Source organism: Miniopterus schreibersii, assembly GCF_964146895.1.
Source record: "Miniopterus schreibersii genome assembly, chromosome: 1".
NCBI classification, from domain to species: domain Eukaryota; kingdom Metazoa; phylum Chordata; class Mammalia; order Chiroptera; family Miniopteridae; genus Miniopterus; species Miniopterus schreibersii.
The window spans coordinates 103569363-103582145 of NC_138101.1; the positions used below are offsets into that span (position 1 = coordinate 103569363).

Here is a 12783-nt window from a genome sequence, read left to right on the forward strand (position 1 = left end):
ATTCTCACCTGGATGACTATAAAAAAAAACCTACCAATTGGTCTTTCCCTGCCTCCATATATACTATCCTTTGTGATCTTTTAATATGAAAATCAGATTATGACAATCTCTGCTCAAAGTCCTCCAATGGCTCCCCATAGCTTTCAGAATAAAGTCCAGAATCCACTGGATGATTATAAAAACTCCAGCCTTGTCTTTCTCTGATGTAGAAACTGTGCAGAAACTCTGTATAGAAACTCTCACAGTAGCACAATGAACTCTTTACAGAAACCTGAAAATTCCACATTTTCTCCATGCTTTTCTTTGCACATATTGCTTCCTCCAATTGACACCAACTTTGCATTGCTTCCACATCTCACCTGATTAAGAAACAGCTCTGGTTTTCCTTTTATAAAGCTTTGCTGTTAAGCCCCCACCCTCTCCTAAGAGACCTTCCTATGTGATCGTGAAGCAACACATACATACACTTTTCATAACATTTGTCTTAATATATGCTGTTTGTCCTTCTCACTGAGGCTGTGAGCTCCTCACAGCAAGGACCAATCTCAGTATCTTTGTATTCCCAGTGCCTGACACATGGTAAACATTCAATAAATATTTGCTGAAAATGAGTCATGCTAGAATTCAAAAATGCATATTTAATGTTATGTATGCACAATGATTGTGCTACATGATAATCAGGCATAAATGACAGTTAATCTGTAGAAATTACTTTTATATATTCAAGCCTAGTATTTCTGGGACTGGGGTGGAGGATGGTAAGACACCCAGGCATACAGAAAGTACCTTTTCAGACACTGCTCTGAAAAGGGGTCCATAAATCTAAAGACTCTGGACTTTCCACTTCTCTGGACAGAACAAATCATTGCTACATTAGGGTACCTGGAAACTCTGTCTATACTTCAATGCACAATAGCCTCTCCCTCCACCAGCCCTTCTCCTCCTTGAATCAACACATTTCTATCATCAGTGTGTTTAATTCACAGAATCTTAGCAGTGCGGAGAAAACACATTCATTTTGGTTATAGAGTGGCATTTGGTTTGTTTCTAGAGTGGAAACTAGGAAAGTCAACCCAGCCTTTGGCACCTTCACACTTTTTCAGGTCTACCTTGCCCCATATGTTCTGGTTCCCTCGAAGGCTGGTGCCAATGTCATTGATTCTCCACACTCACTTTGTTCCCCTCCCCCTCCCACCTTTATATATATAACATTCAGGCTTCCTTTCCCAATACTCAGCCTAATAAAAACCCTTGAAGTCGCTCATTTCCCACTCTTTTCTTCACTCCAACCAAAATATATTGAGCACTTACTGTGCATCAGGAATTGTGCTAGGTGCTGGGGCAGTTAAAAACAAAAACAAGCCCTGGTCCCTGCCCTTGAAGAGCTCACAGTCTAGTGAAGGGACAAATATAAACAACAGTTACAAAACAGCATGACAAGGGCTGCAGTAGATATTATAGCTATCTCCAAAAATGGAAGCAGGCTTAACTTTGGAGGGGACCTCTGGCCAGGAACCTTGAACCCTGAGTTGGTGTTTGCCAGGCTATCAAGAGGGGATGAGGTACTCCAACGCCTGGGAAGCAGTTACTGCAAAAGTACGCTGGTGTGGTTAGGGCAAGAGGCAAGGCCACCCCTGTCAAACTTCTTATCCCTGTAAAGCAGGAGTCTGAGAAGCCAGCCGCCCTGAGCTTGGAGCCCCTCAATAGTGCTGCTGAATTCAGTTTGGACCATGGTGCCTCCTCCTGCATCCCAAGATTGTGCATCCTCCAGAGACGTCTAATACCTACTCAGAAGTGCAACTGATCCAGCCCACAGATGATTCCTGGATGTTCCTCCTTCCATCTTTTTTTGTAAAAGTTGTAGTTAAAAGTTTTCTTTTCCCCCCTACTTCTAAAACTTGATTTATTTTCCTCCTCTTCTCCTATAACTGCAATGAAAAGAAAACTCTCCCTATAATTATAGATCCCAAGAGATAACCCTGGTTAATATTTTGCATAGTTCAGTTTTTTGTAAAAACAGACTGCTAATTTTTAAAACAAAAATGAGATCCTAATACATATTAGTCTAATTTTTTCCACTCACCAAAATGATCTGCAGATTTTTTAATGTCAGTATTTATAAATCTACATCACTTGGAGGTGCTGAATAGAATCCCACTTTTGAGATATACTTTAAAGAGTTAAAGTCCTAACTTCTCTCCTCTTTGTTGACATTTGGAAATACTTCCAAGTTTCTGACATCATAAACAATGTCTAGTAAATAGTTGTGTGTGTGTGTGTGTGTGTGTGTGTGTATCCTTTTTTTAAAGTAGTTGTGAGAGATTTCTGTGGGAAAATTTCTGAGGTGAAAATGTTAATACAAAGATGTAATTTTTTTGTTCTGACTACCAAATTACTCTTCCCAAACTACTGCACTGGTCCATCTCTTCACAGCCTTCCAAAACTAGACTGTCACAATTCTTTTTCATCAGTGTCAGCCTGATAGATAAATATATCATTTTAAAATTTGTATTTCTTTAATAATGAATGAATTGGAGCACTGCTTTGCATTCATTGGCTGTATCTTTTGTACTTTTTTTGGTTAATTTTCTTTCACTGATTTGTAGAGATCTTTCTAGATTTTAAACTTGTCTTCTAAGGTTATAAATATTTGCTCCATTTTTACTTTTATTTTTATTTATTTTACTTATTTACTCTTTTGTTAATCTTCACCCAAGGATATTTTTTCCATTGATTTTCAGAGAGAGTGGAAGGGAAGGAGGGAAGGGGAGAGAGGAGAAAGAGAGAGAAACATCGATGTGAGAGAGACACATCAATTGGTTGCCTCCTGCACTTGCTCCAACCAGGGCTGGGGATCCAACCTGCAACCAGGTGTGACCTTGACCGGGAATTGAACCTGTGACCCTTTGGTGTATGGACCGATGCTCTACCACTAAGCCACACCAGCCAGAGCATGGCTTTTATTTTTTTAACCTTATGGGTTATTTTGCTTTACTTTTATGCAGTGAAATCTGTTAGTTTCTTCCTTGATAGTGTCCTTTATTTGCTGGCTTAGAAGGCCTCCTCTACCCCTAGGAGTACACGAACAGTCTCCTTTATTTCCCTCTAATATTTTTATGGAATATCTTTTATGTTTAGAGTTTTAATCCACTTGGAATTTACTTTTGTGACTGATAGAGGTAAAGATTTAATTTAATTTTTTTCCAAATGGATAATAAGCCATCCCTACCCACTTACTGACTAATCTATCTTTTTACTTTTGACTGGAAATTCTTCCTTTATCGTATATTAAATTCTCATGTATATATGAACTCTTGCTTATCTCTGGAACTTATTTTCTTGGCAATCTTACAGTCAGGGAAATCTACCATGTCATATTTCTATCATCTTTTGTCATCCTACCCAATATATAATTGCCTCTACTCATTCCTGGACACACTCCCATTCCTGTAAGTGGTGTTTGCTCTCCTCCACAAACCACCTGTACTACATCATCATCCACCACCACAAACCCTCTGGAATTTCGTTCCATGGTTATTTAACTATAAAAATCCTCAGTCTCTTCTATTTTCTCCTTAATAAAAGCTGGCTCTCCCAGGAATGTATCTCTCCTACAAGTCGTTCTGGGAGGCAGCTCCTTCTCACATCCTCAGGTTGGGATCTGGGGTTGCTGTCAGGCCCTCTAGCATCAAGTGAAAAAAACAAAACTCTCTTCTGTGGTTCATGCCATCCAGCTGTAAAATCTTGAGCCTCTCCTTGTCACAACACTCTGCAACTTCCTGGTTACTGCTTTATTTATCCAAGACTTTAGATCCTGGTCCCCAGTCTTCCTCTCCATCCTAAGGCTGGCTGTTATCCTAAATGATTTCAATACTCAAGAGGAAGAACTAAACCATGTCTGGCTTAGCAGTTATCCAACATCATCTTCCTCCTCAACCCCTCCATGGTCACCTTTTGGAACTTCTTCTCCCCTAGAAGCATTCCAACTCCTTCTCTCAAGCTTCAGTACCATATAGCTGTTTGCTAGAAACTAGACACCTCGCATTCAACAGGTCTAAAATCAAACTTACTTTTTATAATTCTCACTCCACTTCTAGCCTTTTAATCAATTTCTCTGTCTCCCTCTGTTTTCACTCCATCCTTCCCCTCTTCCCTTCCTCTCCTGTTATTTCCCATAACCTTGTGAATGGCAGCATAACACATTCAAATTGCTACATCATAATTCTGGAATTGTCCTCAGATGATTTGGGTCTACTTCTCTAGCTTCAGAAATTGCTGATTCACCCTGGAGCTGTGTGCTTCAACCATACCGACTTCAATTTCCTTGAATATGGCATGAAGGCTTCTTTCCTGAAGGCTTTTCCCACATGCAGTTCTTTTTATGTGGATTACTACCTCCATCTCCACCAACTCCTACTTTCTGATCAGATTAGACAGCTCTTTATGGAAGCCTCTCAAAATATACCTACAAATGCACATACACACTTGGGTCAGGTGCTCCCAAAGCACCTTGTACTTCAATTATCAGCAAAAATCATACTTCATTGTATGTCTGATTTCCACTTCCGGAGACTGTAAATTCTTTAAGGATGGGGGCAGTTCAATTAATATTCTTTGGACCAGAGCAACTGACAAACTATAGTTGTTTAAAATCCTACTGGTTCTAAGGATGGATGGAAGGAAGAAAGCCAGCCAGAAATACTACTAGAATCTGATAATGATGGGTCAGGTATCAAAATATTCATAACCTGAGTGTTATCGGTTAAGTAATTAGATAATTAACACTAAAGTGTGATCAGGGCTTAGTTCTACCAGAGGCCAGTAGTTTTCAAAATCACTCATTGGTATAATGCTTGATGAAGATATTTATGAGTAGGTTACCCCAAGATTGTATAGTAAAAAGAGCACAGTCTGTAGACAGACAGACCTGACTGGAATTTCTGCTCCACCACTGCCAGTTGTGTAACCCTGGACATGTCACTTAGCCTCTGTGAGTCTCAGTTCTGAAAGATGGGGGTAACACCAACCTCACAGAACCGTTATGAAGATCAAAGGACATAACATATAGCAAGTGCCAAACATTCAATAAATGATAGTTTCTTTCCATTTTCTACTTCCCTTTTCCTATTAAGTCGGTTTTCCACTTGGCTGGAGGAGCCCAGGGGCTGGGGGCCCTGTGGGATAACCATACCATGGGAGCAGCTTCCCCAGGGCTTTCATGAACTTCTTACAGAAGCCTGAAGGCTCCACTACTGTGTGATGCCACCCTGTATGACACACAGGCTGACACTCCAACATATAAAAGGAACATAAGCTTGGAACTCTGAATCTGCCTCAAACTAGGACTGTGGCCGCAGTTAAAAGATCAAAGCCACTAATGTGAAATCCCAGCAGTGTCGAACAGAACAGAATTTAAACTTTTTATCCAGTGTACCCGGTAAGCCATTTCCCTTGCTCCCATTCCAAAGCTTTACAAGAGGAGATTGCTTGCTGACACCTGATCTGACAAGTGCCCAAATTTCCTACATCTGAGCACACACGTCCAGAGGAAAGAGTTCCACACCACAACCAAATCCCAACCAACGTCAAATGTGGACACAATGACTGCACACCACTACTGACTGGAAGTCAGGGTTGAGTGCATGGCCAGCAAGCTTAAGCAATAACAGAAGCTTAAAACAGACGCAAAGGAAATAAGAGAAGTTCCTGACCCAATAATGGGTCTTATTCACTACAGCCAGGAATAGAGAAGAGAAGCAAATCCATTTCTCTGTGACAGTGAACCCATAAACCTTGAGGCAGATCTCAGAAAACCATTCACACGACAACCTCTATCACGTCTACAAACAAAACCTCCTTTCTTCAGCCGACCTTGCTATCAGTGCCCCACAAAGTGGGAGAAAGGTCCTACCTAATCCAGCCGGTTAAACCTCTCGATGATGCACACTGACTCTACTCTTATCACTTAACTCCAGGGCCAGCAGAGGAAATTTACAAAAATGCAGAAACATAACAGTGACCTTCATTTCTAAAAGCAGCGTTGGTTAGGCAGTAAAACTTTCTTTCTGTATAATCAACAGGAAAAGGACTTAGTTTTATTCCTTTACAGGCTAATATATTGACAACATGCCCCAGAAAGAGACTGTGTAACTATAAGAAAAGGGGGGGGGGAGCCTAAACCTGCTATTAAAAAAAAAAAAAAAAAACCAAAGCAAAAAAGAAGGTATCAACAGGCAAAAACCTACAATGCCCTGCTTTACTCTTCTGTGTGGTGGTAAGGAAGTGGGGTGGAAGAAGAGAAGAGACACCGCTGGGGCTCTTCTTTTTATTTTTGTTTTATTTTAAAGTCACCAAGTTCTTCCTTCTACATACCCTCCTTCAAAGATTGTAAAGACACCCATCACTATCTCCTTGTTACCTTCAGAAATGTTTGGAATATAGGCAGATTTTTTTTTTAAAGCAGCAGTTCCTGCTTGGAAATTTGGCAGTTTGACTGAGGGCACATAAACAGGTAACTAGTAAACATTCTCTGGCTGACTCCTGAATAAATCATGCTCCAGACAGAGTCCTCCACTGCATAGTCTTCAAGCAGAAATACAAGGTAGGGGGAGCAATGATAGCTCAAGGAAAGAAGGCTTGAATTTTTTATTAACCACACCAAACTACCATACACACCTTGATCAAGCAGAGCTTCTTGGGGTCAGTACTACACAAGGCTGTCAAAAAAGCGTTACAAATTAGTAATAAAGAAAAAAACAGGAGAGGCTGGTTGAAGCACAACAATTATTTCCCCCCAAACTAAAAACTAGCTCCTTCTACCTGTTTTTCAAATCTTCTTCTTTACCCTCCTATGTGTCCCTCTATTCTCCTTCACAAGATGTTGGGAGCCAGTGATGTGTCTGGACATGGTCCATGTCGCCTGAGGGTCTGGAGTCAGGGACTCGACCCTCCCCACAATTACCCTTGAGGAGGTTTGCTATCCGAGATAAAGAAATTACCAAGGTCTGAGCTCAGGCAGGAGGCAGGATATTTACTCTGAAAGAGTATTTATGCAGCTTTGAAGGAACTAGTTAGTATCACCCTCACCTCATTACCAATTGTTTGTTACTTACTATATAATAAAGGCATTGAAGCCATTTGGCGCTGTTCCTCCTGATCCCATAACTTTGTCTCTTTCATTCCCACCACTGGAACTCAGGTTTGTTTGTTTCTCAGGCTGGTTCCTGACAACAAGAAAAATCTGCTACAGAATTCTATGTGTTGTTTACTTCCTCTTTGCTTTTAAAACAAGAAACTTAATGGCAATCAAGTGTTCTGTAGGAATATGCCTTGTCCTTGTCATGGGAAAGGTTAAAGTGTACACAGCCACTAGTCCAATTAGAGTGGAGAGAGCTAATCAGCATTATTCTTTCCCCTCAGCCCAGCAACCTGACCTTAGGTTTCCGTCCTACACTCCCTAGGTGTATTCCCTATGTGTCTCTAGCTCTGTGATGAGATAAAATCAGCTTGAGTTGGGACCATGGCACAATGTGATGATAGGGGAAGGGCACACTAAAGGAATAGAATCGGAGTTAATTAATAACTATTCACTATACTAGCTATAAAAAAGAGATTTTCTTAGGACCCTGGGAAACTGGAGGACGTGTTGTAAGAAGAAAAACAGTTGTAAAGATAAATGGACTTTGAAGTCCAGGTGGCTCCATCACTCAGACAGAAGATACATTTTGAGAACAAATCAAGGTCAGGCCCTGCCTGAAAGGAGACAAAATTCTGAGGGCTAATCTTTACCAGGACAATGATAGAAAACAGACCCCGAGAACTCACGTAGTTTTAGATTCTCTCGCACCCTCTAACTCTATATAACGGCGGCTTGAGACAGATGTTAGAGCAGTGTTTCAGGGTATTTACCTGCCGTTCTCTCAGATCACCAGCATCTGAATAAAGCACCTCAACGCTTCAACCTTGTCTCTACTTATTGACTCTGGTAGTGACAAGCAGCTGAACTTGGTTCCTGTTTTAATCCTCCTTTCCCTGGAATCACATGCCAATATTCCAAGTTTGAAACTTGAAAGACAAGGCAATCAATTCTAAATGAAACCTGCAAATCATCTTTTTTTTTTTTTTTTGATTTCAGAAATAAAGAAAAACCAAGAAGCCTTCTTACAATTTTTATACAAAGTATCCCTTTTAAGTTAATATGGCCAACAAATAATTATCTACTATGTTTCAGCCATAGTTATATAAGGGATGGCCAAAGGAGGTATTTTAGGAGATTCAGATTATAATACACTGTGCCACGTACTTAGTCACTCATTTAATATGAGAACAAGCAAATCAAATATTGAAAATGGCTGCAGAGGGATCCAGATACTCATATAATAATCTTCCTTCCATTCTAGAATACAAAGAAGAAAAACAGTTGTAAAGATAAATGGACTTTGAAGTCCAGGTGGCTTGGGAAATGCGGTGGGGCAGTGGTATCCTAAGTTACTCACAGGAATTTGTATGTGGACATCAGAACAGGATGGAAACTTTCTAACAGCCATTAAGTACCATAGCTTTAATCAACTAGTTTCAGGGAAAGCAAAGAAGACTGCAGCCATATTACATAATCAGATTTAGCCATTTAACCTGAAAATTAGGGCTTTATCAGCTCCATCAATCACCCAAAAAAAGAATTTGGACAACATTAGATGGGTGCCATCCCAAATGATCAGATCTTTGATTTGCAAACAGGATGTGGCTTAATAATCAAAACACAGAACTAGATTATTCAAATATCTAGAGCCTAAAATAATTCCATTTAACAGGTTTAACAATATGTAGCACACACTCTCCAGTTGATAGAAACAGCTCTCAATGGCAAAGACAAGTAGTAAATACTAAACATCTCCACAGACCATTTAGCAGTGGAGGGACTACGGCTAACCCTTGAAAGCAAATTCAGAATAGAATGGAAACTCAGTACTAGGCTTGTTTTTCAAAAAAAGAAAGTATGAATCCCACTGAATTCGAGGTTCAGATCAAAACCAGAAGTTGTGCTGCATTAAGAAAAACACTGGCCCACTGCTACAAGGAAGTTATTTGGAGGAATCGGACAAAAAGCAGTTAGCTAACATTTAACTTGCATATGTTGTTTTCTTTACTAAAATCAGCGCCACAGAGAAATATACCCTGTTTTGGGCCTTGTTAATGTTGCTTTCCCCTCTATCAATTCATCTTTTTTTTTTTTTTTCCCAGGAATAGGACTATAGCTCAAGTTATCTGAAAGCCTCCCCAGAAAACCGTGTTCCAAAGGGAAGGCTCCATGGGAAGAAGAGAGGAAGAAGCTGCTCTTGTGTCTTTGGTAATGTTCATCCAAACCAGTTTTCATTATTTCTCAATGGATAGGAACACCTCAACTAATAGAGTAAATTCATTTACAAACAGGTAATAAATTGAAATAAACACTTTATTTAAGTTTCTTATCTGTCTCTAAATCTATTTCATTAGGAATTTACAGCCCTTCATTGCCATATAATTGCCAGTTTCTATTTTCTTGAATAAACTGTAGTTCTATGCTAATGGGATAAAAGCTTAATATAGAAGTACAGGAATTATCCTAATTTATACAATAGTAGTAAGCATCCTAATTATCTATCTTTTGAGCATTTTATAATACATTGCATCCTTTTGCTTCATATTTCCTCACTTGGACTGTAAAGCTTGGACCTAAGTCTTCTACTTTTCTTATAACATCCAGAGTTGCCAGCACTGGGATAGGCACAAAGCAATTACATGACAGATCTATTTTTTTGCACAAGCCAGGCCCTAACTGTTTCATATAAAAATAAACATATTCTGAATGCCAGTCCTGTGCAAGGCATTCTAATATTTGTCACAAAGGATTCAGAGAAATATGTGACATGGCACACAAACAGCAGGCCTTTTGTCCCCCCAGCCTAATAATTTCACCAGTTAAGAACTACCTTGATGTCAAGACGCTCTGTCACTCTCTAACTGCCATCTGCTCAATTAAATGCTTTTAATTCTATATATCAAATGAGAACATTTGTAAAAGTAATTTAAGCACAGTTGAAGTATCATTCAAAATGATGTTACCATACGGCCCAACCATAAGTATGGCTTCCTCATAAACACCTACACATCATCACCAGAGAACTAGATTCCAGATTTTCAAGAGAACGTCCATAAAGTAGAATCTGATTCCTTTGCATTGCTGATTGCACTCATTAATTTGCTTTTAAATAATAATCCTCAAACACAATTTTCAACAGCTGCCTTAAAGAAAATTGCCAGCCCCTGCTAATACAGATGAAACTAATGTCCAAAGCCCTCCTGATTTTTCATTTAATCCCACACTTTACCTCACCCACCCCCGCCTCATTCCTCGCCACTCCGCAGGCCTCGCCCTCGTTGCCCCACCAGCCCAGCACTTTCTGCTCAATCATTACCCTTTGTGACGCCGCTCAAGCCCTCCACGCTTCCCGGACACCCTCCTTCCGGCCCTGGCCCCTTAGATTCGCCACCTCACTATAGGTGGCTGCTCAAAACCCATTTTCTTACAGGGCAGGCACGTGTTCTGTGATTTCTCTCCCAGTTTAATCACTTACTGAACATATCAGAGACTTTCATGTAATTTTCCGTAGGTTAATACATTTCTCACGTTTTGTCGTACCAATTTTGAGAACGGGCTCTGTTCCCCTCTCCCCAGCCAGGGTCACAGCTTCACTAGGACCCTGTGACGCCTGAACACGGTAAGAGGGATCGCCTCAGATGTCTACTGGCACAGTATTTACAGTAATTTGGTATCCTGATTGAACTACAGTCCAATAGCAGGCATTCTGGGTGAAATACAGCCCGAGGGCAGGAGCTCAGTGAAGTGAACGGAGTTAGGGGACTAAATCTTGAGGAAGCTGAGAGCCGGAGGGAAAGGGCAGGAGGAAGTGGAGACCGGAGGGTGGTGACTAGAGAGTAGGACAGAAGCGCAAAGAAGGGCGTCTCAGGAAGTCTGGGCAGTTGCCCCAGGGCAGGCAGTCCCAGCGCCCAGGACGAGGCGGGGCACGTCCCGCTCACCTGCGAGGGCGGGGCCGTGCCGGGACCCGCAACTGAAGAGCAGGTCGCGGTAGCGCTGGAAGGCCTGGTCCAGGACGGAGCAGCCGGGCTGCGCGGCCGATCTGACGTGGTACTTGAATCGGAAGCTGTGCGGGGAGATGGTGTAGTGCTTGTCGGAGGTCTGGATGTACTGGGGCCAAGGCCACAGAGCCGTGGCCGGCCCAGCGATCGCTGCCGCCAGCAGCAGCGAGAACCAGAGCCTGGAGCCTGCCATGGCCCGCCAGCCTCCTCGGTCCCAGCGGCCCAGCCCACGTGACCTCCCGATCAGGTGAGCGGCGCCCTTGTGACAACCGACGTGTCACGTGACCGGATGCGGCTCGTCGCCCGCGACCATGGAGCACAGCCCGCGCGTCTTCTCCTGGCGTGACCCCGGAGCTCCCGCGGCGTTGCTTGGGCGGGGGCGGTGCCTGCTGCTCCAGGGCATCGTGGAGCAGTCGCTAGTGTGCATGGCAGGTGCCAGGCCTGACATCATCACAGAACGGTGAGCTCCCCAGACTGTAGAAGTGCCACGTGGGGAGCAGGAAAGGAAAGTCCTCAGACTGATGACGTCTAGGCTGAATCTTGAAGAGGGAATATAAATTCGCCAGGAACTTCAGAAGCAGAAGAGGATTAAAACACGGATTGTTGTGATTCGAAATGCTTGGGGGGGCTTAGGTAGTAGGAATGGCCCTTCTAGAGAGGGGATCACAAGATCACCAAAATGTGATCCACTTATGACTGGGGGGTGGGGGTGGGGATGTGCTTTCAGAGCAAGCTTGAGGTGTCCCGCTTCCTCCTTCTGGTGTGGGCTCTTCTCTTGATGGTTGATAATCTCTAGTAACTGTCCCCCAGTCTCCCCCCACCTCAGACAAAACTTCACAAACTGGGGTATGTACTTACTGCAAATAGTAAGACAATGGTTGAACTTTGGGTTCAAGATGGAGAATGCCCAGAGATAAGACAGGGGCCTGGTCCTACAGGAGCTTACATAGAAGTCGAAAGTCAGGACTTTATTACGTGTGCAATTGAAAATTACCCCCAGATATCTGCATTTTAGAAATCTCATGTTGAATAGTTGGATGGATAAGAATCCAGTTAGGTTTTGGGGGTTTTGGGGGGGTTTTTTGGAGATGGAAGATGAGAGCTTGAACTATAGCAGTGGGGAAGGAAGAGAGCGGTAGATCCAGGAAGTAGTGGATATTCAGAAGCACAGGGGTTAATACAAGAGAGGCTTGAGGGCTGATCAATGAGAACGCTACAGATAGGGACCCTGTCTTCCTTTGTCACCACTGTATTATCAGAGTGTAGTTGAATCACTGACTGAAATAAAATAAAATAATGCTATGTGTGGCATTATTTGGCTGGAATGTAAATTTTTTAAGTCATGAAGTTTCATTTTAGTATTAAAATAAGTATAAAAATCAGGAAAATGAACTTTTTAAAATAAAGGACCCTTAAAAATCATGGTAATTTATACAGGGTGGGACAAAAGTAGGCTTACAGTTGCATGTATGGAAAATAATACAATAATTAGTAAATAATAATACAAGAATAAATTGTTTCCCACACTCACAACTGTAAACCTACTTTTGCCCCACCCTGTATTTAGATTGTTAGCCACCTAATTTAATAGTTATATGTACATGACTCATAATGAGAAATCAGAAAAACATCATCTCTCACTTCTGT

At 41.8% G+C, this 12783-nt stretch overlaps 1 protein-coding gene across 6 annotated transcripts in view; it reads right to left on the reverse strand.

Annotated features, from left to right (window-relative positions):
• The window catches only part of HEXA (hexosaminidase subunit alpha), a 33170-nt gene extending 20727 nt beyond the window's left edge, over positions 1-12443 (reverse strand). For all 6 annotated transcript variants that reach the window (XR_013998273.1, XR_013998274.1, XR_013998275.1 and 3 more), the window contains exon 1: positions 11077-12443. Coding sequence is in view for 3 of the 6 variants with exons in the window: in XM_081129917.1 (XP_080986043.1) it covers positions 11077-11329 (253 nt within the window). In the remaining 3 variants the exon portion in view is untranslated. The remainder of the gene's footprint in view (positions 1-11076) is intronic.
• Between the last annotated feature and the right edge of the window lie 340 nt (positions 12444-12783).